The 26,297-nt window shown below is 46.1% G+C and overlaps 1 protein-coding gene across 4 annotated transcripts in view; it reads right to left on the bottom strand.

The window, feature by feature from the left end:
* ATM (ATM serine/threonine kinase) overlaps positions 1-26,297 on the bottom strand; it is a 223,205-nt gene that overhangs the window by 109,492 nt on the left and 87,416 nt on the right. For all 4 annotated transcript variants that reach the window (XM_053310959.1, XM_053310960.1, XM_053310962.1 and 1 more), the window contains exons 26-28: positions 25,302-25,462; positions 14,168-14,414; positions 10,340-10,458 (exon numbers count right to left, since the gene is read on the bottom strand). In XM_053310959.1, the coding sequence (XP_053166934.1) occupies positions 10,340-10,458; positions 14,168-14,414; positions 25,302-25,462 (527 nt within the window). The remainder of the gene's footprint in view (positions 1-10,339; positions 10,459-14,167; positions 14,415-25,301; positions 25,463-26,297) is intronic.

The following is a 26,297-nucleotide window of genomic DNA, read 5'->3' as shown; positions in this document are numbered from 1 at the left end:
CTGGAACTTGTCTGTTGGGAAGAAATGAATCCCATGGCCTAGAGAATGATGGTTTCACCACAAAAGGGACCTCCTGACAGACTCTGGGAGAGATACTGGTCCCCGTGCCATGGCTGCTATTTTGTCTTGATGCGGAAGAAGAGCCCATTGAAGAGGCCGAGAACTGAACTTTGCCCAAGGTACTAGGTTGTAGCATGCGACCATGCCCCCCAGCAAGTGCACCAGAAAAGCTAGTTCTGGATTGGACTGGCTCCACCCTTTTAGACAGACCCGAACCATGGGCTGTCGCTTGGATGGAGGAACACACACAAATCTCTAGCAGTAATGATGGAGGCTCCTAAATGGGTGATTTGGCAAGAAAGGGTTAGGGAACTCTTGCTGAAGTTCACCACAAAACCATGTGCCTGTAATGACCTCAAAGAAGTCTCCACATCTGCTCCCTCCCGAGAAGGAGAACATGATCTTATGAGAGATCTAAGTAAGGACACACACGGATGCTTTTGGTCCTCAAATGCACCACCAGTGCCACCATTATTTTGGTAAACAACCATGGCACGGATGATAGACCAAAGGGCAGAGCCCTGTACTGAAAATGGCAGCCACCATAAGAGAACCTCAGATACTTTCTTGAATCTGGGTGGATAAAGGCATGGAGGTAGGCCTCTGTAAGGTTCACTGATAAGTGGTCCCCTTCCTGAAGGGCTTCCAGAATGGAAAACAGGGTCTCCATGTGGAACTTGTGTTTCTGTATGGTGTCGTTTAGGTGTTTCAGATCTAAAATTGTCCCTCCAGCTGCCATTTTTCTTGGGCACTAAAAAGAAAATTGAATAGATACCAGTACATTTCTGAATCTGAGGTACCTCCTCTATGGCCTGAATATCCAAGAGGTGCTGAATGGCCTCCAGAACCAGGTTGTGTTTGGTCACTTTGTGGGACCTTGGGGATGGAATATATTTGTTGAAGGGCTGGAGAATGAGTTCTAGATGCCATCTCAGATAGCCTCTAGGACCCACCAGTCCAAAGTTGTCTGCTCCCAAACTCCAGCAAATTTTTGCAGATGGCCCCCAACTGGGGAGAAATCGAGTCATTTTGACTGCAGAAGATGTTTAAATCCTTCAGGGTGTTGCTGTCTCCTGAACTGGTTGTTATCCTTTGCTGGGCCCCTACCCTTACCGATGAAATGGTCTTGCCTAGATTGTTTTGAATGATAGGGAGGCCTGAAAGGAATTATTTGGTTGGAAAAAAAACTTCCTTTCTTATTTTACAGTAGAAGATGGCATAGCTTTCTTCTTTTACTTTGTTTCAACTGGATCCAATGCTTCCCCAAAAAGCTCCCCCCCCCCCGCCGCCGGGAGAAGGGCGATGATGCCAGGTTAGATTTAGATTTATGATCCACCTTCCAGTTCTTTAACCAGAAGTGGAGCCTAAAAGACATCTGCTGCAAGGGCTCTTGCAGCAAATAGTAGCGATACCCATCCAAAATGGGATCCTCTGACTCAGAGGAGTCATGTCTGACTGGCCTGCCCAAATTGGGGGAGGGGGGGGAGAGAGGTGGGGCAGTTCAGCAGAGGTTCCCTATGGGTAAAGTTGGGTAAAACAAGCACTACACTTCCTGGGCATGTGCCCTGTAAGATGCCCCTGTTCTAATCCCTTTGGCCGAGGACTGCCCAAGATCCTCCTCCTGATCCTCCCCAATGGGGTAGCAATGTGGGATGAGCTGCCTACCTCTTCGAAGTCCCCCAACCTGTGGTGGCAAGAAAAATGGGAGTAGAACCGGACCCACACAAGCTACCTTTGCCTGATACAATCGAGCAAGTTCTTGCACCTGAGGTAGAGGAGGCGCACAAAGCGCATGATCCTTCCGCAGGCCTCTCTGGGGGGAGGCGGTTCAGCCCTGGAGCCCGTACTGCGAGGCTCACGAAGGGGCACAGGTGGGATGGCATCCGCATCAGAGCAGTCTGCTTCAGGACCAGATTCCCTGGTCAACATGCTCCTGCCAGCACTTTTCTTGCCTTTTTTGCCAGTTAACGCAGCTTGAATAGCACTAGTGGCTATCAAATCCCTCTATCTATTAGTTTTTTAGTTGAACAAAAGGTCAAAAAATAGAAGTAAAGAGCACTGAGGGCAACCTGCCTTCTTGCAGCAAGACAGGGCAGAATTGGGCTCTCAGGGGAGGCTCCTCCCAATCGCAAAGGGGTTGGCTACCCACTGTTGGATGCATTCCTTATCCTCTGCTCGAGAATCTACGAGCTCCTCATGGTGCCCATGCTCTGCCTCTCACGCTCAGTGCAGCCATTTATTTTGGCAGTTTGGGTGCCATTCCTTTGGTTCCTGGATGACCGCTGTAAGAAATGATCATGTCAAAAGTTCTTGTCAAAGGTAAGTACAGTCTTGTGGTGAATTTGTGTGTGTGCTTGCGCACGCATGTGTTTACTTAGCATCGTTCGCTGACTGTTGTGGGGAGGAGGGGAGGTTCTTATGAATGTCCATGGACCACTGCCAGATAATCAGTTACAGGTGAGTAACCTGTTTATCTGGATCGTGATCCGTTGCCATTCATAAACCTGGGTGTTTAGTGAGCTTTCGCAGGTGGAGGGAGAAAGAAATTATTGTAATACCCTCTTTAGGATGCTCCTCCCCCAATCCGACTCCACACCTTCACAAGCGGCTGTTCAAATAACCAGGTGGCTGCTTTAAAAATGTCCTCCATCTGTATGCCCGAAATACAAGCTGCGGAAGCGGGATATGCCCTAGTCGAATGGGCTGGTATAGTCCTAGGAGGGTCTACTTTCTGTATTTTATAAGCTAAAGGGATTGACTTCACTAGCCAGTCAAATAAACACTGTCTCAAGGCAGATTGGATTTTTGCTCTGCCTTTATAGGCCACAAAGAGCAACTTCCACTTAAGAAGGTGCTTAGTCCTGTGTACATCCACAGCATGTAGTGATCTTTCAATAAGTTTAGTTGGGTTTCTAAAGAAAGTTGGTAGAACCTGATTCAGGTGAAAGTCAGAAGCCACTTTTGGATGGAATGAAGGATGTTGGGGAGAGGCGAAATCCATTCTCATTAGCACCTTGTCAGTAAAAAACCTAGTATAAGGTTTATCCATTCTCATTGCAGTTAATTCACTAACCCTTTTGGCTGTAGGGTTTGAAAAAATGTTTTCAAAGTGGCTAGTTCCAAGGAGGCAGTTGCCATAGGTTCAAACAGCTTCTCAGAGTGGATAACACCACAGCTAAACTCCATTGCTTCAAGAGTTACCTGGCAGGAGAATAAAGATTATTCAATCCTCTGAGAAACCTTTTGCAATCAGCATGGGAGGAGACAGTTCTACCATCCCAGCCAGAGTGTTTTGAGTAAATAGAAGTAAAATGAACCTTTATTTATTTATTTTATGTATTGTTAAATTTATATACCGCCTTTCATTAAAAACAATCCCAAGGCAGTTTACAAAAGTTAAAAAAAACATACAATAAAAATGACAATAAAAATATTAAGCTAAAAATATAAAACAAATCTAATTTAAAATCTATAAAATACAAACATAAAAACTATACATAAATATAACGCACAGAAGCAGCAATAAAACAATCATGTAAAAAAGCCAAGATTTAACAAGCTTTCACCATCACTGAAACATTAGCTAAACTTGCGTTCTTTAAACTAGTCGGGTACAGTAACACCTGTCTTACTGTAGCCCCATTAGGCCTGAAGCCTAGTATATGATTTGAAATGCTTTCACTTATAAGAGTAATTACATCTCGTAGAGGACTTGCATTCATTTAAAAGTATGTTGTCTAGAAGCCTACTCTCCAAGCAGTCAGTTTCAGAGCCTCTAAGTTTGGATGCAGAACACTCTCGTCATCCTGTGTTCTAGATCTGGACAACGTGGTAGACCCCAGAGCACATGGTTCAATATTCTGAGTAGCAGCAGAAACCATGACTGGCAGGGACACCAGGGGGTGAGCAGATGCATGTAGAGCTCTCCCTTTGAATTTTGGCTATCATCTTGCTCAGTATTGGGTATGGTGGAAACATATACAGAAGACTCTTCGCCCAACTGAGCTGAAAAGCATTTCCCCTGGAAAGAGCTTCCAGCCCTGTTCTGGAGCAATTCTGGAGACACTTCTTGCTGTGAGATGTTGTAAACATGTCGATTGAAGGAGTCCCCCATGAATAGAAGATCTTGGTCAAATATTTTGGATTGACCTCTCACCTGTGTTGCAGAGAACTCAGCATTGACCAGCTTAAATACTCCATTAGGGTATTCTCAATAGTAGCAATAGCACTTACATTTATATACCACTCTATAGCTGGAAGCTCTCTAAGCGGTTTACAATGATTTAGCATATTGCCCCCCAACATTCTGGGTACTCATTTTACCGACCTCGGAAGGATGGAAGGCTGAGTCAACCTTGAGCCCCTGGTCAGGATCGAACTTGTAACCTTCTGGTTACAGGGCGGCAGTTTTGCCCCCAACCAGAGAGGGAAGCATTTGGGGTGACCCACACTGTTGAAGACAGAGGCTGGATTGGCACATCCTTCCATAGATTCCTGTCCAGTGTCCACCAAGTTAGGGATCTCAAGATTGAGTCTGGAATCTGAAGATTCTTGACCTGTCGGTCTATGTTTGGCTTAAATGCTGAAAGGAACTACATCTGGAGGGAGCGCATCTGCAAACAGGCATGGTGAACCATGGAATTGCAAAAGGCCATCAGTCCTAGCATCCTTTGGATGAGATGCACTCTCTGGGTTGACTTTGTCCAGAAACTGTGAACTAAGTCCCTTATAAGACAGCAATGTTCTTCTGTTAAGTATGCCTTTTTTGTGTGTCTTGAATGGTGCCAATGCAATTTATCCTCTATACAGGACCCAAATGGGATTTTTCCCAGTTCACCTGACCCCCCAAGGTCTCTAGGAGATGCAGTACACACAAAGTCTGATAAAGTAACTTGTCTTTGTCTCAATCTGCAATGAGCCAATCATCAAGGGACGGAAAAATTGCTGTGCCCCTCACTCTTAGATGAGCAATGATGGCACACATGCTTTTCATAAACACTCTTGGAGTGGTTGACAATCCAAAGGGAAGCACCTTCTATTGGAACGCTGCATTTCCCATGGTGAATCTGAGGTACTTTCTGTGGTCCTCTTGAATGCCAATATAAATAAATAAATATGGACGTATGCAGCTTTTAGATACAAAGTTGCAAGCGCTCCTCCTTGAAAAGGAGCAGTAGAATCTCTTGCAATGTTGTTATACAGAACTTCCTAGCATGGATATATTTGTAGAGCCATCTCAAGTCCATAATGGGATGGACCATCCCGTTTTGGAATCTGGAAACAGCAAGAGTAGAAACCCTCTCACTGACATGCCAACTATTCATGGGCAATTGCACCCTTTTCTAACAACACTTCCTCCATCAAGGTAGTTGTTGCAGGCATGTATCATACCGTATAAACTGGCAAGGACTTGAACTCTATTGCATAACCTGTATGGACAATGTGTAAAACCCATTTGTCTGATGTTATGTGGTGCCATGCAGGTGCATAGCTTGCCAGTCTGATGGAAGTGGCAGGGAAAGTTGGAACCAAGAGTCTAAGACACAGCTTAGAGGGATCTTGTGGTTTACTGGGGACCCCTGTGATTGTTTCACCTCCTGACCATGAGGCCTACGTTGGTAAGAATGTGAGGGCTTCCAGAATTCTCTTCTTTCATTTGGCTTGTAGGTTTGCCTTTGATGGCCGTAAGGCTGAAGACAAGTAAGGTTGAGTAGTAGAGGACGTGAAGGATTTCACTGTGTATTTATATTTCTTTAACTTTCCCATGCTGTTATGAGTCTTTTTGCTAAAAAGACCTTTGCCATCAAAAGGCAATCCTTCATGTCATGCTGCAGGTTCGCTGAGCAAAGCCAAGTATGGCACCAGAAAGAGACAGCAGTTGACATAGCTCTGGACTCAGTTTCTGCCAAATGTTTGGCAGTGCTCAGCTATTGACATGTAATGCTGGTAGATTTAATAAAGATCTCTGCAAAACATTTTTTTTAAATTTTCATGCTTCAAATTCTTTTCATCTTGGTACAATCGCTCCCATTAGGAGTGGTGATATTTGGTCATGCAGGCAATATAGTTAGCTATGTGTATGGAAAGGCAAGTGATAGAATAAACCTTGCAGCCCATAACATGGATTTTACAGCCCTCTTTATCAGCCCTAGTAGGACAACGACCAGTTTTAGAATAGGTAGCACAACCAATCACTAAAGAATTTGGAGTTGGATGCTTCATTAGAAACAAGAAATCTTCCTCCTGTACACAATACAGCCCTTCTAGGTGCTTAGAAATGGGTGTAGGCATTTGGAGCACCTTCCAAGCAGACTGTGCCACCTTCGATATAACAGGCAACACTGGGAGTGCCACTGGTTGAGCAGAATGAGAGGAAGCCATAAAGTCATATACAGGATCCTTCACTTTAGTTGTCTGTTTCTTGATTTCAAGGCCCAAGACCTCAGCCATCTCAGAAATTTGCAGGTGATATACCTTCAATTCCTCATTTGGGGAAATCAAAGGCATAGGCTGAATATTTTTCTCAGGTGAAGGATCAGATGGATGTTCCATGCCTGCTGACTCTACTTTGGAGTTGGAGAAAGAGTCATAGTCAGCTTCAGACAAAGGCCTGCCCTCCACTTGCAAATCAGGGGTAGTGACAAGTGAAGCAGGAGCAGCAAGGTCATGAGGTGTAAACTGAGGCACATGTCTTGAAACAGTGGAAGTTGAAACTGGAGGGAGAGAAGTTTGAGTCTGAGGCAAACTAGAAGCATGGCCAGTCAATGGAGCCAGGGCCCTAAACAGAAAGGAACTCGGCTGAACAACACAGGCTCCTGGATCCCTAGAATGAAATTGCACATGGCAAAAAATTTCCATTGTAGAAATCTGTGGTGCCTTTCACAAATGATACTCCTCATAATTATAAGGATGTCCTAGGGTAGTAGTGTTATACATTTCCCTGCAGTCTCCTCAGCAGCTATGAAGCTGTGGTGCAGCCGAGTAGTCATGACCCAATGAGGAACCCTATTGGTGGGTGCATTTACATTGAGGTTTGGGCTGAAAAAAGGACTAGCCAGCATCACCACTCTGGAGGACAGCTGCAGGATGAGTGACAGGACTAGAAGGCATAAAACATGCTGGAGACATGGACAGTGTTTATTCCATGGGCGTGTTCCCCTCATCCAAATCAAGGGTGAACATCCAAGTCTTGACTCAGGATCCCCTTAAATACTGAAGCCAAAAGGATACTCTCTGTTGAGTCCAAGAGAGAAAACAGCATTTTGATGGGCACGGTCCAACACCTCCTTTTCACTGTGATGTTGCTCATCAATCTTGAGGTCGATGGTTTCAGCATCGATGACAGATCAATGGTATCCCTTGATGCCATTGTCAAGGCATCCCACCCATAGACATTGATGGAGACTGACAAGGCACTTGAATCGAAGTCGAGCATCAATGTCAATTGTCTGTCGATACCAACCTGAAATCTTTACACGGTGTTGATGGCTGGTAGAAGACCTTCCTGGTGTCACTGTCTACCTCAATGTCGAAAGTTGTACAGCAATCGGAGATGGAGTGCTGACAGCAGATCTCGATACTGAAGACAGTACAGTAGCCAACGCCGGGGCAGTCGACCCTCCTTGCGTCGACATTGCTCTCGAGCAGTTGGAGATGGCGTACTGACTGTCAGTCTTGAAGTGGTGCTCTTCCCTTTGTGCTTCTTCGGCAAATGAGATGAAGGTCGATCTTCGTCCGATGCCTTATGTTTCCTCTTGTGTTTCCTGTGATGATGAGTAGAAGAAGAGCTCTTTCGTATGTAAATTGGGCATTTAAATACTGTCTGTGGAGGCTGCACCTGATGCTGAGGGTTTACTGTGCAGCCACTACAGTCACCGACATTAACCTCAATGTTGAACGAGATGGGGATCATGGCATCTGCATCAGCAATTGAAGCGCTTCTTCATACAATGATGCTCGAAGGCACAGAGCTTGATTCTTCAAAGTTTGGCGAAAGAATGAAGTGCAGATTTTGCACATTGGGGTATCATGCTTCTTGACCCAATATAAAAGACAACTGTCATGGCGGTCAGTGGATGGTAACTTGCTGCCACAATCAACACGTTTCTTGAAAGTTTTCTAACTGTCCCATTTGGAAAGCCAAGTTCACAAAACAATCAGAAACACTGATAAAAGCTGACGTCCAACAAGCAAAAAAGTAATGATAAAAACAGTCTGAAGTCATAAAGCCAAAAAACAACAGTCCAATCTCTCTGTACTCACAGAAACTAACCGAAAAACCAAGGAGCAGAAATCAAGTGACGTTAATGCTAAGGCGGTCAGAAAGGAACAGAGGGAATGGCGCCCAAACCACCAAAATAAATGACTGTACTGAGCATGAGAGGTGAACATGGGTGTCACAGAGAGATTGCAGAATCCACCTGCGAGGTACTGTACAGCTGCAGAACCAGGTTTATAAAAAGCAATGGATCATGATCCAGATCTGAACAGTTAGGGTGATTTCCTCTTAACAGGAAACAGATCTCGGCAAGATGGAGGTGAAGACACAGCACAGTAGATGGCTTAGAGGATTCCCTATGTTTGAGTCAAAAGGTACTGAGCTACTGCAGTCTTAGAATCATAGAATTAGAGGGGGCGTTGTAGGCCATCTAGCCCAGCCCTCTGATCAATGCAAAAAATCTAGAACTAAAGCATCCCCAACAAATGGATATCCAGCCTCTGCTTGAAACCTCTAACAAGCACTTACATTTTATGTGGGAAGATCACAAACTATAATGTGATCCCATTATGCATTTAGTACACACTGATTTGTCAATGGTGTGAACAGGCCTCGAATGGTGTGAATAAGCCTCAAGGAGGGACTATTTTGGAAATATTCTATAGCAAGGTAGGCAACCTTTGACATTTCAACGGCTTTTGAACTACAACTCCCATCATCCCCAGCCATAATTATTCTTTGTATCACAACATCCTGGTTTTCTGCCCACGGTTCTAGTAATGCACTAATCTGCACTGATGCATCCAGAATTTCATTTCTAGCAGGCGCGTCTTGTGTTGCCATCTGCATCAACTGTGGGGCTATTCTTTGGGTTTTCCATTGTTTAAATTGTAAGTACTCCTCTGGTGATAAGGTAATGGAAGCGTCTCCCCATCCTCTGTCTGGGAGCAGCCCATGGAACATAGGAACAAAGGAAGCTGCCATATACTGAGTCAGACCATAGGTCTATCTATAGCTCAGTATTGTTTACACAGACTGGCAATGAGGGAACTTGGAACCTAGATGCTCTTCCCAGAGCCGCTCCATCCACCATGGGGAATATCTTACAGTGCTCACACATCAAGTATCCCACTCATATGCAAGCAGGGTGGACTCTGCTTAGCTAAGGGGACAAGTCATGCTTGCTAGCACAAGACCAGCTCTCCTCTCACCTAATGTAAAGGGGTGGTTTCATACAGGTTTCTTATCTATAATGGCGGTGTTCTTGGTATAGGAGGTATCCGTACATACTCCTCCCCTTCCTTGATATCCAGCCCCTGGCTCAGGAAACCCCTGAATGTAGCTGTCGATGGTGTGCTTTCACTAGACTCCAAAAATGTCATGATGTCTCTCGCCGTGGATGGATCTAAAGCCTCAGTATCGGCGTTGTGGTCAATGTCAAAGGTTATAGGCGTACGACCACTTGGCTTCGACGCCGTAGATGCTGCCACTGATAGCAGTAGTCTCAGTGTCGATGGAGACTGTTGTGGGGTCGGTGCCGGAGACAGTGAGACCGCACAATGTCGTGGCTTCAATGCCGACACATCTCTAGTGTGGCAATGATCTCAATGCCGAGGAGGTTTCAGTAGTTGCCGTGGACTCCCTCACATCTTATAACCCCGTTGGAGAGGGAGTTGCCTCAGCTGTCTTTCTACGGTGCTTTGAAGTCTTTTGCAATTTATCTCGATGGTTTTTTTGGCGGTGGAGCACTAGCATCAGTCTCGCCCCTCCTTTTTGCTTTGTCCCAACTGGGACATGTTTCTGGAGCTGCTGGCTTCTCGAAGGAGGTTCCTACCTTCTGTGTGCAGGCACAGAACCCTTTATCTATGACTATCATTGGATCACTATCCAGATACTAACATTATATAGGTTATGGGCCGGTTTAGAAAATTAAAACATTTCTTCAGTTTTCATGGCAATACAATTCCTTAAGTGTCCATTTAAAATTTTAAGTAAACACCATGGTCAGCACATAAAAACAAATGATATGTAGTGCATTAACAGAAAAAATGAAACCTTTACCCTGCAAATCTAGTTAGGTCAGCATCTTCTCCTGCCTTGAGATGGACTGGCTCATGCAAGGTCATCAACACTTCCACTACAATTTCTGGTAAATTACTATGAAACAAGTTGTCTATCAACTGTAAAGACAAATACAAAAGTTGACAAAACTTTAGTCAAAAATATGTCAATCTCTATACTGACATCACTTTAAAAGGCACTCTGCTCAGAAATAGGAGAATTTGCTTTACTGTGGGTTTTTCTTCTACTTGTAGCTCAGAAGCTGGGTTATCTCTTTGCCATCCACTAAACTGCAACTTCTTTGAAGGCAGACGTGGCCTGGGGTTGTAGTAGGAGGCACCTCCACTTCCACCATATAGTCAGTGACAAGTGAGGAGTCTCAGCCTATGAACCTGAAACCTATGTCTGGAAACCTGGAGGCTGTCACTATCAGTCACTTCAGGGTAATATCAATGACATCATCTCATAGATTATGGCAAGGACCTCACCAAGTAATTGATATTGAAGCTTGAATCCTGAAAAGTCTACACACCCTGAGTCATTTCATCTTACCATCAGGTGTCCCAGTCATTGAGGTTCACAACTGTGATAATTACTATCCATGCAGTGAAGTATAAAGATACTCCCAGATCAAATTTATTGTTCTCTAACCATTGGGTCAGGGAGCAGCTAAGGCAGAGGTGTAAAACTGTGGCCCTCCAGCTATTCTTGACCTACAACTCCCATCATCCCTTGCAACTGGCCACTGTGACTGAAGATGGGAGTTGTAGGATGGAGGGCTGCAGTTTGAAACCCATGACCTAAGGGATGGGGCCATAGCTCAGTGACAGAGCATCTGCTTTGCATGCAGAAGGTCCTAGCTTCAATCCCTGGCATTTACAGGCAGAGCTGAGAAAGACTCTGCTGGAAACTTTGGAAAGTTGCTGCCAGTCAGTACTGAGCTAGATGGACCAATGGTCTGACTCAATATAAGGCGGCTTCCTATGTTCCATCTGGTTGGAGACAAGAGGCCTCTGCAGCTGTAATTAGCCACTGGTATGGTTGGAAGTGCCACCTGCCAAAGTGCAACAGCATTTCCAAGAAGCAAAAAAAGCAGAGTAAGTTATCATTATTATTTTGTTCTGGCAAATGAGATCCCTTGGTTTGTGTGTCCTCTTCTCAGGCACAAAGATTATGACATGCACACTGTCAAAGACTACTTCAAGATGCTGCATCCACTCTGTGGGAACTAGTTTACCCAGACTCATAGTCCTGGAGCAGGACTGCTATTACCTCCACATCTCTCTGCCTAAGTCCAAGCCCTGATGAGGATTGTTACGGTATTATTATTAACATTTACATTTTTTTATATCCCGCTCTTCCTCCAAGGAGCCCAGAGCAGTGTACTACATACTTAAGTTTCTCCTCACAACCCTGTGAAGTAGGTTAGGCTGAGAGAGAAGTGACTGGCCCACAGTCACCCAGCAAGTATTATGGCTGAATGGGGATTTGAACTCGGTTCTCCCCAGTCCTAGTCCAGCACTCTAACCACTACACCACGCTGGCTCTGAATGAAGGTATTTGTTTGTTTGTTTGTTTACTTGATTTTCATACCACCCTTCCAAAATGGCTCAGGGCGGTTTACAATTAAAAACAGAAAACATTAAAACCAATAATAATTAAAACAGAAATATAAATATGAACATCAATTAAAACACATCTTAAAAAAACAATTAAACTATCAGAACAATTAAAACCCTGAAAACCAGGTTAGGATTAAAAATAATTAAAACTAACCCCTGCTTGGCAAAGAGGAACTTTTTTATGTGGTGATTCTCTTCTATTTAGCAGGGGGAGAGTAACTGGCCTTATCCACCCCCAGCACAGTACTTCCAGTGACTGTTGCTGGTGTCTATCTTATGTTTCTTTTTAGATTGTGAGCCCTTTAGGCACAGGGATCCATCTTATTTATTTATTTGTTTGTTTGTTTGTTTGTTATTTCTCTGTGCCATTTTTGGAAGGGCAGTATAGAAATTGAATAAATACAAATACAAAATACAATAATTTAAAACCCTGAAAAGCCAGACCAAACAGATGGGTTTAAAGGGCTCTCTTGAAGGTCAGTAAGGAATTAAGATTGCAAATTTCTGCTGGAAGTGCATTCCACATCCCAGGAGCAGCTACAGAGAAGGCCCGCCTCTGAGTCGCCACCAAACGAACCGGTGGTAACTGGAGACGGACCTCCTCAAATGACCTTAACGTGCGGTGGGGATCATGTAAAAGAAGGCGCTCTGTAAGATATCTCGGACCCAAGCTGTTCAGGACTTTAAAGGTAATAACCAGCACTTTGTATTTTGCCTGGAAACATCAAGGCAGCCAGCATAACTGTTTCAAAACAGGCATCATATGGTCTCTCCGGGTTGCCCCAGAGACCAATCTGGCTGCCGCATTCTGAACTAACTGATGTTTCCAGACTACGTACAAAGGCAGCCCCACGTAGAGTGCATTGCAATAAAGCCGGGAGGTTACCAGCTGATGCACCACTGTTTTGAGGTCATCCTCTTCAAGGAATGGGCACAGCTGTCGAATCAGCCGAAGCTGATAGAAAGCACTCCTGGCCATGGCCTCCACCTGAGATACCAGGGTGAGGCCTGGGTCCAGGAGTACTCCCAAGCTGCGCACCTGCTCCTTCTGGGGGAGTGTAACCCCATCCAGCACAGGAAGATCTAACTCACCCCTCAGATTCTGAGACCCCACAATGAGCACTTCCGTCTTGCTTGGATTCAGCTTCAATTTGTTATCCCTCATCCAGCCCATTACTTCCTGTAGGCAGGCATTTAGACAATGAGTGCCATGTCCTGGGGATGAAAAGGAGAAGCAGATTTGGGTGTCATCAGCATACTGATAACACCCAGCACCAAATCTCCTGATGACCTCACCCAGCAGTTTCATGTATTAAAAAGCATTGGTGACAGAATGGAGCCCTGAGGGACTCCATATAACAGCTCCCGTTTTGAGGAGCAACTGTCACCAAGCTCTACCATCTGGAATCTACCTGAGAGATAGGAACGGAACCACTGCAAAGCAGTGCCCCTATCCCCAACTCCCCCAGGCGATCCAGAAGGATACCATGGTCGATGGTATCAAACGCCGCCGAGAGATCCAGAAGAACCAGCAGAGTCACACTGCCTCTGTCGATTCCCCTGTAAAGGTCATCCATCAGGCCGACCAAGGCTGTCTCAACCCCATAGCCCGTTCTAAAGCCAGTTTGAAATGAGTCTAGATAATCAGTTTCCTCCAAGACTGCCTGAAGCTGGTCGGCCACCACCCTCTCAATCACCTTGCCCAACCAAGGGAGATTGGAGACTGGCCTGTAACTGTCCATCGCTAAGGGGTCCAGGGAAGGCTTCTTTAAGAGTGGTCTAACCATTGCCTCCTTCAGACCTTCAGGTATGAATGAGCACATGGATCTCTTGGAGCCTGAGATCTGCAATTAAGTTACCAGGGCATTGGGGAAGATCCTCAGTGAGGTAGCTAGCCCAAAAAGCAGATCACAGTATTATCACTGCTCTCCCTTGTAAGCAAGGTATAGGGGTATAGGTAGATATCTGTGATGAACCAGTCTGATTGGACATGGATGTAGACATCCATGACATCTATGGACATGAAGAATTTGCCCAGAGCCATTGTTAACAGCATTTCTGTCTTGAATCAATGTATGTGAAGAAATTGGTTGACACCACCAAAATGATTTGCAAAGTAATGTCAAAATGGTAGCATTTGAGCTTTTCTCTAATACAGCAGTGCAAGTTATATGAACAGAAACACATCAGATATTTTATAAGATACCTGTTTTCCTAAAAAGCGTTCCTCTTTCAGCATGTCAAATACTTTACAAGCTGTCTCGCTTTTCTGTGCAATGTCATCATCTTCATGGGTTTGGCAGGCAAAATAAGGGAGAATATTGACAAGGATTTTGGGAAAGCAATGTGCCAGAAGCTGCTGCTGTTCTTTTTCAATCTTGCTAGAAATGGATTTCACCTCTTCAAACTGCTCTCTAATCACCAGCTGTGGAATCAATACTTTGTAACATGACCTACATGGATTATGACAAAATGGTAAGAAAAATATTACACTTCAAATACAGTAGATAGCACTGCTAATCTATCTATCAATCAAATTTCTACACCACCCAAAACTTGTGTCTCTGAGCGGTTTACAATAAAAACACAATCAAAACACAATTTAGACATTAAAACAATTTAAAACTTAAAACAAGTTAAAAATATTAAAACTGCGAATCTAATTAAAAACCTGGGTGAACAAATGTGTCTTAATTGACTTTTTAAAAGTTGTCAGAGATGGGGAAGCTCTTATCTCAACAGGAAGTGCATTCCAAAGCCTTTGGGGCAGCAACAAAGGAGACCCAGCCCCGAGTAACCACCTGACAAGCCAGTGGCAACTGCAGACGAACCTCTCTCCAGATGATCTTAATGGGCAGTGGGAATCATAGCGAACAAGACGTTCTCTTAAATACCCAGAGCCTAAGCTGTTTAGGGCTTCACAGGTTATACCAACACCTTGTATTCTGCCTGGAAACTTATCAGCAGCCAGTGTAGCTCTTTCAATATAGGGGTAATATGGTCTCTCTGAGATGACCCAGAGACCAGCCTGGCTTCCGTATTCTGTACCAACTGCAGTTTCCGGACTACGTACAAAGGCAGCCCCACATAGAGCGCACTGCAGTAATCAAGTCTGGAGGTTACCAGCATATGTACCTCTGTTTTGAGGTCATTTATCTCAAGAAATAGACGCAGCTGGCGTATCAGCCAAAGCTGGGGAAACAGAGAGAGGTTGGGATCCAGAAGCACCCCCAGACTGTGTACCTATTCCTTCTGAGGAAGTGTGACCCCATCCAGAACTGGCAGATCAAACTCATCTCCCGAGTTCTGATCTCTCACAATAAGTACAATAAGTCTTATCTGGATCAAGCTTCAGTTTGCATATCCTACATCCAGCTCATCCAGTCCATTACTATCTCCAGGCAGGTATTCAGGGTGGTTATGCCTCCTCTAAATGATGTTGACATGGAGAAATAGATTTGGGTGTCATCAGCATACTGATAACACCCAGCTCCAAATCTCCTCATGATCTCTCCCAGTGTTTCATACAGATGTTAAACAACATTGGAGACAATATGGAGCTCTGTGAGACACCATACAAAAGTTCAGATTGTGAAGAACAGTTTCCAAGAGACACCATCTGGAACCTGCCTGAGAGGTAGGAGCGGAACCACCGCAAAACACTGCCTCCCACCCCCAAACCCCTCAGACGCTCCAGAAGGATACTATGGTCGATAGTATCGAAAGCCACCAAGAGGTCCAAAAGGACCAACAGACTCACACTCCCTCTGTCAATTCCCAATTGGAGATCATCCATCAGGCTGGCCGAGGAAGTCTCCACCCCATAGCCCACCCAAAAGCCAGTCTGAAATGGGTCTAGATAATCAGTTTTCTCCAGGACTGCCTGGAGCTGGGATGCCACCACCCTCTCAATCACCTTACCCAACCATGAAAGGTTGGAGACAGACCTATAGTTGCCTAACTCTGAGGGTTCCGACACAGTCTTCTTCAAAAGAGGTCTAATAATTGCAAGGCACAAGGAGGCAAATAATCTTAAGGCAAGGAGGCATCCTGCCCTCCCTCAGAGAAGCATTTATAATCTCTAACAGGCCCTCTACAACAACCCCCCTGCCAGACAGTATAAACCATATTGGGCAAGGATCAAGGGGACAGGTGGTAGGCCGCACCATTCCAAGCAGCTTGTCCACATCCTCAGGAGTCACAAACTGGAACTGACCCAGCCTAACCACACAAGAGGAGTCACTGGACACTTCCACATCAGACACTGCAATAATTGAGAAGTCTAAGTCTAGGTCGACCTGAATACAAGAGATTTTGTCCATAAAAACTCACTGAAAATGTCACAGCGGGTAACTGATGGATCAAATACTGATTCAGGGGAGGTAAAGGTAAAGTGTGCCATCAAGTCGATTTCGATTCCTGGAGCCTACAGAGCCCTGTGCTTTTCTTTGGTAGAATACAGGAGGGGGTTACCACTGCCTCCTCCCAGCACAGTATGAGATAATGCCTTTCAGCATCTTTCTATATCGCTGCCACCCAATATAGGTGTTCCCCATAGTCTAGAGCAGGGATTTTCAACATTGGATCCCCAGATGTTACTGGACTTAAATTCCCATAATCCCCAGCCCCAGTGGTCTTTGGTTGGGGATTATGGAAGTTGAAGCCAAATAACATCTGGGGACCCAACATTGAGAACCCCTGGTCCGGAGAAGCACATAATAACCTTCTCACAACCCTGGACAACTCCGCTGGTCGTGAGCTTGCAGATGCAATACATGTGGCAAAGAATCGCTTCTTTGCCACATGTACTGCCTGAGAACAGGACTTCAAATGCACTCTACAACACAGAATCTGTCAGGTTCAAGCCGAATCTTTCTCCACTTGCGCTCCAGTCATCTACCTTGTTGCTTCAGCCCCCATAGTTCTTCCGTATACCAAGGGGCCAATTTTGAAGCAAGTCGGAGAGGACACTTAAGAGTGATCATGTCTACTGCCCTGGTGAGCTTGCTGTTCCAATTATCCACCCGGGCATCAACATGATCACTAGCAATAAAGTAAAGTGTACCGTCGAGTCGGTTTCAACTCCTGGAGACCAAAGAGCCCTGTGGTTGTCTTTGGTAGACTACAGGAGGGGTTTACCATTGCCATCTCCCGTGCAGTATGAGATGATGCCTTTCAGCATCTTCCTATACCACTGCTGCCCAATGTAGGTGTTTCCCATAGTCCAGGAAACATACCAGCAGGGATTTGAACCAGCAACCTCTGGCCTGATAAAAACAGGTTGCTTACCTGTAACAGATGATCTGGTAGTTATTCCATGCATTCATAAGTAGTGGGTTCTGCGCCTGCGCAGATCAGCTTCGGGAAGAATTTGTTAGCTTCTCACGACACCAACCGTCCACTGCACGTGACTGCAGTACCCACTAGTGGCGGTTAGGCATCTCCATATTCAGTTTCTTGATGGCCGACATAGCAGCATGGTCTTGACGGCATAGTGGTATGTGCACTGTGTTCAGTGGCTTGTTACTCTTGCAGCGGGGATGGACGGGCAGGTTTTATGAATGTATGGAACCACTACCAGATCATCTGTTACAGGTAAGCAACCTGTTTATCTGGTTAGTGGTTCCAACATTCATAAGTTGTGGGTGAATTATGAGTTACCCAGATGGAGGCGGGTAAGCATTGCAAGTCACTGTAACACCCTTTTGAGGACCACCAGTCCGAATTCAGCAGCCTTAGCAGTGCGTAGATCTATGGCGTAGTGCTTAACAAACGTCTGGTGAGACGACCAAGTCGCTGCTGTGCAGATATCCGTGAAACGAATGCCTGACAGATGTACCACAGATGCGGTGTAAGCCCTAGTGGAGTGTGCCCGGATTGAAGTTGGTGGGCTGACACCCTGTTGGTCATACGCCAATTTGATCAATTCCACCAGCCAGAAAGACAATTTCGGTTGAGTGGGTGAATATCCTTTACACTTGCCCTGCAGGCCAACAAATAACTGAGGTGTCCTATGAATGTCCTTTGTGGCCCTCAAATAGAAGAGAAGGGCTCGATGAACATCCAATGAATGCATCACCCGCTCAAGTGCGGACGAAGGGTCTCTGAAAAAGGTAGGCAACACAATTTCAGTATTAAGGTGAAACTCCGTAACAATTTTTGGACGGAATTCAGGATCCAAGCGCATGATGACCCGCTCCGGATAAATCCTAGTATAAGGCTCATCTACAAGGAGTGCACGCAGCTCACTTAATCGCCTGGCCATGGAGATGGCCACCAAGAAGAGTGTTTTTAGGATTAAAAGCTTCATCAATGCAGTTGCCAAAGATTCAAATGGTGGTTCCGTCAGTGACGAGAGCACCAAGGAGAGACTCCTTTTCAGCCGGCGGGCGAACCAGCAGGTACAAATTATTGATGCCTCTCAAGAAATCCTTACACCTCGGATGGGTGAAGACCGTCCTTCCATCCCACCCATCATGGTGTGCTGACATAGCTGCCATATGTACTTTAATTGAGATATTCGCCAAGCCGCTCTGCTTCAGAGTTGTTAGGTATAGAAGAACGGCCTTCAGGCTTGCTTCTTTGGGGTCATAGCCCCTAGAGGCAGCACGCGCCGCAAATCTGTGCCACTTCACTCGGTAGCTGCGCCTTGTCAATAGCTTACAGGTGTTCAGGAGAATCCTCCTTAGTAGCCAATCCTCCACGCTGTGAGACTCAGCACAGACAAGTTGGGGTGCACCACTTCTCCTTGGTCTTGAGTTATCAGTTCTGTCCACTGTGGCAGCCTCCTGTACCTGCCCTGGGGCAGTCTGAGTAGCTGCGTGTACCATGGCTGCCTTGGCCACCATGGGGCAATCACTATCACCCGAGTCTTGTCTTGTAGAAGTTTGGCTACCACCCTGGGCAGCAATGGGGTTGGAGGATAGGCATAAAACAGTTGTTGGCTCCATTGATACTAAAACGCATCCCCTTTTGTATCTAGGCCGACACCCATCCTGGAGCAATAGTGGTCGCATTTGCTGTTCCTAAACGTTGCGAATAGATCCACCTTTGGTCTGCCCCAAGCCTGGAATAACTGTTCCAGTATCACCGGATTCAATTCCCACTCATGCTGGTCCAGCACAAGTTCCCTGCTCAAAGAGTCCGCCAAAACGTTCATGGTGCCCTTGATATGAATGGCAATGGGATAAATTCCGCGTGGAATGCACCAACTCCATAACTGTAAACTGAGTCTGCACAATGACCTGGACACCGTGCCGCCCTGCTTGCTGACATACACAATGGCTGTTGCCATCTGCAGCTGGACGGTTTGCCCCACGAGCTTCTCTTGGAAGGCAACCAAGGCCTTGTATGCAGCCAGTAGTTCCAGAAAGTTGATATGCAGAAGTCTCTCCTGTGGCGTCCATCGACCTTGAACCTTGTGGTGTAGCAGATGTGCACCCCAGCCTTGCAGCAATGCATCTGATGTCACCATGGCGGATGGCCTCAGTGACTGGAACTGTATGCCGTTGAGCATGTTTGATTCCTTTGTCCACCACGTCAGTGATTCTAGTACCTTGCCTGGAAGTGTCAGCTGCTTGGCCTGTGGCTCTAGCCTTGGCCTGTAAGCTCTCAGAAACTAGAGCCGCAGCTTGCGCATGCGCAGTCTCGCATACAAAACCATGGTGGTGCAGGATGCCATCAGGTCGAGAATCACCTGTATAGTCCTCGCCTTCTGCACCGGATCCCTCTGACACAAGAGGACGAGTGCCTGCAGGCATGAAAACCGTTCTCTCGGTAGAAAAGCCCTTTGGGCCGCCATGTCCAACAGCGCACCAATATATTGAAGGTGTTTTGCTGGCTGTAAAGCGGATTTCTCCCAATTGATGTTCACGCTCAGATCGTCCAACAGGGTCGTTACCATGTGCACATGCTCCAGTAGCTGTTCTCGCGTACTGGTCGTCAACAGCCAGTCGTCCAAATACAGATAAATGGACAGTCCCTTTGTTCTGAGATAGGCTATTATCACCGCAACACACTTTGTGAACACCCGTGGGGCGGTGACCAAGCCAAAGGGTAGCACCTTGTATTGATAAATTTCGTCCCCCACGGTGAAGCGGAGACATTTGCGATGGTTCTCCTGAATGCCTATATGAAAGTAAGCATCCTTTAAGTTGAGCGTTGCAATCCAATTTTCCCCGTGGAGGAAAGGAAGGATGGCCTTTTGACTTCTGTATTCGATGTATTGATTTAGGCCCCAGAGATCCATAATTGGTCTTATGCCCCCATCGCGTCTGGGGATTTGGAAGTAACGGGAATAAAATCCTGACTGGCTGAGAGCCCACTGGACCGGCGATATCGCCCCCTTCATCAAGAGCTTTTCCACCTCCTCCTTCAAGAGAGGGGATTCCGGAGTGTACTTCACGCCCAGAAATGGAGGCTACTCCTCGAACTCTAGAGCATAGCCTGTCGTTACTATGCGCAAGACCTAACGGTCTGATGTTATATGGTGCCATGCTTGGGCATGGCTTGCCAGTTTGATGGTCACTCTGGCATAGTTCAAGGAGTTGGTGTTCCTTGCTGTGATGTTCCTTTCTGTGATGTTGTTCAGGTTGTTCTGGGGAGGCGAGTTGTATGCTGGTCGTGGGCTCGCCTTTGGATCAAAGCTGCTGCTTGGATTGCGGTGTCCTCTTTGTTTGGCCAGATTGAGTGGCCCTGTTCTTGGGATAATAAGGGCGTTTGTTGTTGTTTCCAAAACGCTGGTAAGGTCGCCTGAAGTCACGCTTATCGGACTGCCAGTAATTGCCCTGCCGCCTCTGGTATTGATTGTACTGATTATAAGAGCGGTATCAGTTAGTATATCGCGGGTTGGTAAATGACTGCGCAACTTCTGCAACTTCTTCCATTGCTCCATATTTTCATCGGTCTTGTCTGAAAACAAGCCTGCACCATCAAATGGAAGCATCTCAATTCAATCTCTCATATCCTTCTGTAAACCTGTTGCTCGCAGCCAAGCATGTCTCCTTAGAATAATGGACGATGTCAATGTCCGGGACTCTGACTCAGCTAAGTGCTTTGCATTAGCCAACTGCTGACGGGTAGCTGCAGGAGACTTTGCGAACACAGCCTCAAATCTTTTCATAAACTCTCCTGGCTCCAGTTTAGCACGCTGATCGAACAACACCTCCCATAGGGAATGCGTATATCTTGCTTGACAAGCCACGTAGTTGGCAATTTTGATAGACAAGCACGCTGTCGAATACGTGCATCTTCCTAGGACATCCAATTTACGGCTCTCATTACCCGCCGGTGTGGTGTGACGTTTGCCGCCCTTAGATGTTGTTGCACAATCAACTACTAAGGAATTTGGAGCAGGGTGATGCACCAAATACGCATTCTCTTCCTCCTGGACGTGACAGAGCGCCTCCAAACGTTTCGAGGTGTGTGCCGAAGTCTGGAGCACCTCTCAAGCCGATTTTGCTGCTCTGGTGATATGAAGCAGCAGAGGACTTTAGTAGAGAATGCTTTCTTAGCAAAGTACACTAGCTTCAATCCAGAAGCCGTCCTCATCATGTTGTAGACAGGGTCTTCTAAGTCACTGGTTTTCTCTTTCAGGGACAGGCCTAAGACCTGAGTCATCTCAGCTACCTGCTGATGATAGCCCTTCATCTCTTCATTGGGTGATGTCGAAGGAACTGTTGCAACATTCGAATCTGGATCTGGGAGAGCAGGTGCCTCCGGGTTGTTTGGATCTGGAGTTGAATCAGAGGTGTAATCATCATCACCACCATCATCAGATGAAACAGGTGAGTTTCTAACAGCAGTCGAGGTCACATGCACTGGCACATGAGTATGTGTTGTCTGAGTTGCTACCTGGTGCAGAGTGGATGTGGGAAGCGGTGGAACCTGTGGCACATTAGCTTGTAGGGAAACAGAACGCTGACTCGGTAAAGGCACTGATGCTTGAATGGCCATCTCCATGCGCTCGACTGATGTTAAAGCTGTTTGCACGGCCATCTCCTTACTAACCCTGGGGGTCTGTTCTTGTTCACGTAGCCATTCCCTAAATAATGCGTAGTCTCCGCCAGGTATCCTCATCGTTTCACCCCAACCACCACTGGGTGAGAGTCCTAAGACCGGTGTCCCTTTAGCCGATAGAGAAGGTGTCTTTGTCCAGGGAGGTAGTCACCCACGTGAAAACCTGCAAAGGTCCCAGTTGAGGGTGTACTTTCTTCAGAGTTCAGCATGTGGGTTAGGCGGTTAGCCTCCTGCTCGCTTGTACCTGGTGTTGCTGGGGATGGCACTGGCATAACCTGGTCCACCGATGCAGGCTCCTCCTCGATATCGAGCTCAAGTTCAATGTTGGGGTCGGCGTCGAGTTCCGTGTCCACAATCACCGCGACTGTCAATTCTGATGCAGCCTTCGATGTCGATGGGTGAGCCACGGGTACAGTCTTGTCTCGACGTCGTGTCTCTGGATTCGAAGTCTGTCTTTCAGACTCTAACGTGGACTCTTTCGATGTCGACTGAGCACAATGTCGAATGCCTTGTGATCGAAGCCCAGGAGTCAGTGGCGATTGATAGGGTGTCGGAGCTGGAGACAAAGACGCCGCTTGACGTCGAGGGATTACATAATCCTGCAGCCCCGAAGGCGAAGGGGTATGCTCCACAACCTGGTCATGATGTCTATGCTTCTTATGGGTAGAACCGTGCCCAGAAGCATCACCCTTGTGTTTCCTCTTTAAGCCAGACCGACGATCCTCTGGTCATTTAAACGTTGAAGAGGGTTCCGATGCCGAGGCACTCGACGCCGAAGCGGCAGACACCGCCAAGATTTTCTTCGACTTCCCCAGATCTTTAGACTGCGCTACTGGCGCAGGCCCCGGCGTCATAGTCTTCTGAGCAGCCTTAGGCAACAATGCATCCTCCATCAAATAGACCTTAAGTCTCGCTGCCCGATTTTTAAGAGTCTGTTTGTTGAATGTAACACAGATCAAGCAAGATGCCGTATCATGCGCTTCCTCTAGGCAAAACAAACAGAGGGTATGGCCGTTTGTTGAGGGGAACTTCCCATGGCAATCACTACAACGTTTAAAAGTTGTTTTGCCGGATTTACTTGCCTTACTCATGCTGCTCATCTTAGAAACTGGTAGCGTTCCATTCCAAGGTCACAGAGGGAGGTCCGAGATCACGGTCGAATCAGTCGGATAAAGAAAACGCATAGTCAAGTCTGTTCCAGAAGTTCAAAACCGTATCAATTTAATGTCAAAGCCAAGGGAAATCCGTAAGAGGGGTCAAAGTCCATATCCAAAAGTCCAAAAAGCCTTTAAACAAATAATAAACTTTCCACAAGGAGCAAACAGTCTCCGAATACAGATCGCTATGGCAGCCAGAAAGAAACTGAATATGGAGATGCCTAACGGCCACTAGAGGGTACTGCAGTCACGTGCAGTGGGAAGTTGGTGTCGCGAGGAGCTAACAAATTCTTCCCGAAGCTGATCTGCGCAGGCGCAGAACCCACTACTTATGAATGTTGGAACTACTAACCAGATTCAAGTAATTTCCCCGCTGCACCATAGAGCCAACACTAAATCTCTACAAGGCTTCTTGGAATCCTATTGGATCCAATAACCAACTCGGGCAGATGATTCTAATAGGCCCCTCACCCGTACGAAGGTGGGACGTGATTGTGAGTCCAACCTTTACCAGATGGTGGTCCGTCCATGACAATGGAGAAATCACAGGGGTCCTCACCCACAGAACACCACTCTGATCAGAGTGAAAGATCAGATCAAGCATGTGACCAGCAATATGTGTTGGTCCTGAGACCACTTGGAATAGGTCCATAGTTGTCATGGCCACTATGAACACACAAGCTGCCCCAGACAAATTGGTCCCAAAGTGAACATCGAAGGCCCCCACAAATACAAGCCTGGGGGACTCCAATTCCAAATCCAAGACCAAGTCCGTGAGCTCAGTTAGAGATTCTGTTGGGCAGCAAGGTGAACAGTATACCAACAGAAGTCCCAGCCTATCCCTGGTCCCCAAACCTAAGAACACACATACAATATGGTCTGACACTTTGACAGGGATCCTGGTAAGGGAGATATTATAGACCACAGCCACTCCACCTCCTTGCCCACATGCCCTCACCTGCTCCTCAACCGAGTACCCCGGACTGGGCCACCAGCCTCCCCCAACCAGGTTGGCTCCTTCATCCAGAATCAAATCGTGGATGATTTTCTGACTTGTTCTGCATTGACCATACAAATAAGCAAGGTGAGAGGCCCTGTGGGTAGTTGGCACTGCTCCCCAAGGTCAAATAGTTGGCAGGACAGCCAGAAGGGGAAACAGCTATTAGATTTCTGATTTCCCTTCCCTTGTAATGGCTTGCTGACTTGACAACATTGCTTCTTCTATTCCCCACCAACCGGAATAGCCACCCCATATCCGAGAATACACCCCCGTTTCCCCATCTCCAGACAAACCCAGACACATCGTAAAACAATCTCACCCAGGACTTAATTAAAAACAAAACAAACTGTTAAAAGCCCACCCACATGCGAATACTTGGCCAGGAAGCCTGGTCCTCACCGTCCCCTGAAGTGGCGACCCCAAAGAGGTGACCCCCTTCGGTGTTGACCCCACTGGTGGGGGTGCTTGCAGATTATTCTTCAAAGTAAATAAGGACCTCTGAAAAGTATAAGCATGCATATGTATTCAGTACTTGGTTTGGGCCCCTTTTGCAGCAATTACTGCCTCAATGCGGCGTGGCATGGATGCTATCAGCCTGTGGCACTGATGAGGTGTTATGGAAGACCAGGATGCTTCATTAGCGGCCTTCAGCAATTCTGCATTGTTTGGTCTCATGTCTCTCATCCTTCTCTTGGCAATGCCCCATAGATTCTCTATGGGGTCAGGTCAGGCGAGTTTGCTGGCCAATCAAGCACAGTACACTGTATACTTTTCAGAGGTCCAATATTGTTCTATTCTACAATCCTTGTCTTCTTGGTTCCATGTAATATTCTAATTTTCTGGGATTGTGGATTTGGGGTTTTCATGAGCTGTACGCCATGATCATCACAATTATAACAAATTAAGGCTTGACTTATCTCGCTTTGCATGTAATGCGTCTGTCTCATATATCAGTTTCACCTTTTAATTTGCATTACTGAAATTAATGGACTTTTGCATGATAGTCTAATTTTCCGAGTTTCACCTGTAATCCAATGTTTAGGTCCATTAAGATGCAATGCATCAAACAATAAAACATGTAATTAGCTACCCAGTATGTCAGTACAGCAGAGGCTCCCTACATTTTCAACTAAAATGTTTTAAAAATCACAAAAATCCATGCATACCTGTAGAACTCCTCCAGACTAGAGTAATTCAATAAAACATATGGGAAAACAGAAAGGCTATATCCACAGTTCAGCCATTCTAGGACAAGATAATCTAAGTGGGTATTCATGAAGTCTTCTACACTTTTATAACCAAAAGTGCCAGAAACCTTTCCTAATACCTGCATTTGAAAGAAAAAAAGCACCAGCAAATGATCACCAGTAGCAAAACCATAGTATTCAGTATGAACCCAGCATCTGACAAAATGGGTTGTCACACACAAAAGCTTATACAATATATTAAACTCTGAGTGCTACCTGTTTCTTTACAAACACTTCGTGGTATTCTAGTATCTACAAAACTACAAACATCTATAAACTAAGGCTCTAAGCCATACAAGTATTCCTGGAGGTCCTGTATGTGCAAGCTCCTTCTACTCACTTCACAGGATAAAGAGTTCTATCTTGATAAAAGTACTTAGTTATTGCCTTCAAATATATTTATTCTAATACATACATACATCACAAAATCAAGGGGATTTTAATGAGTTAAATACCTTGGTATAATTTTTACTTATTGCCAAATCCTTTGAAAACTACATTTTTTACCCATCTTCTTTATTTATATTTCACTAAGGCATACCCGTGGCTAATCCTGTGTGTGGCAGCTCTCATGAGAGTTTATGAGCAGAAGCACCTGATTGGGCAGTGAGGATTCTATATGCAGATAGGGAGGAGGAGCCTGTGAGAGCAGAAGCACCATGGTGATTGAGCAGTGGGGACTCCATATGCAGATAGGGAGGAGGAGCCTGTGATGGTGAAGGTCAGTTGGAATGCAACTGTTAGTGGGCAGGGGTCTGCAAAGAGAAGGGTTGTGACGGAGGAAAGAGCCCCTACAGGAGAAGGAGGCTGCCAATGTGTAAACTAGATGAGGAAACAAGATGAACAAGACCTGTTAAGTCAGGAGGGGAGCGGAGAGAGAGAGAGAAAGGAAGGAAGGAAGGAAGGAAGGAAGGA

Source organism: Hemicordylus capensis, chromosome 3, assembly GCF_027244095.1.
Source record: "Hemicordylus capensis ecotype Gifberg chromosome 3, rHemCap1.1.pri, whole genome shotgun sequence".
NCBI classification, from domain to species: domain Eukaryota; kingdom Metazoa; phylum Chordata; class Lepidosauria; order Squamata; family Cordylidae; genus Hemicordylus; species Hemicordylus capensis.
This window is presented reverse-complemented; position numbering and strand designations above follow the sequence as displayed.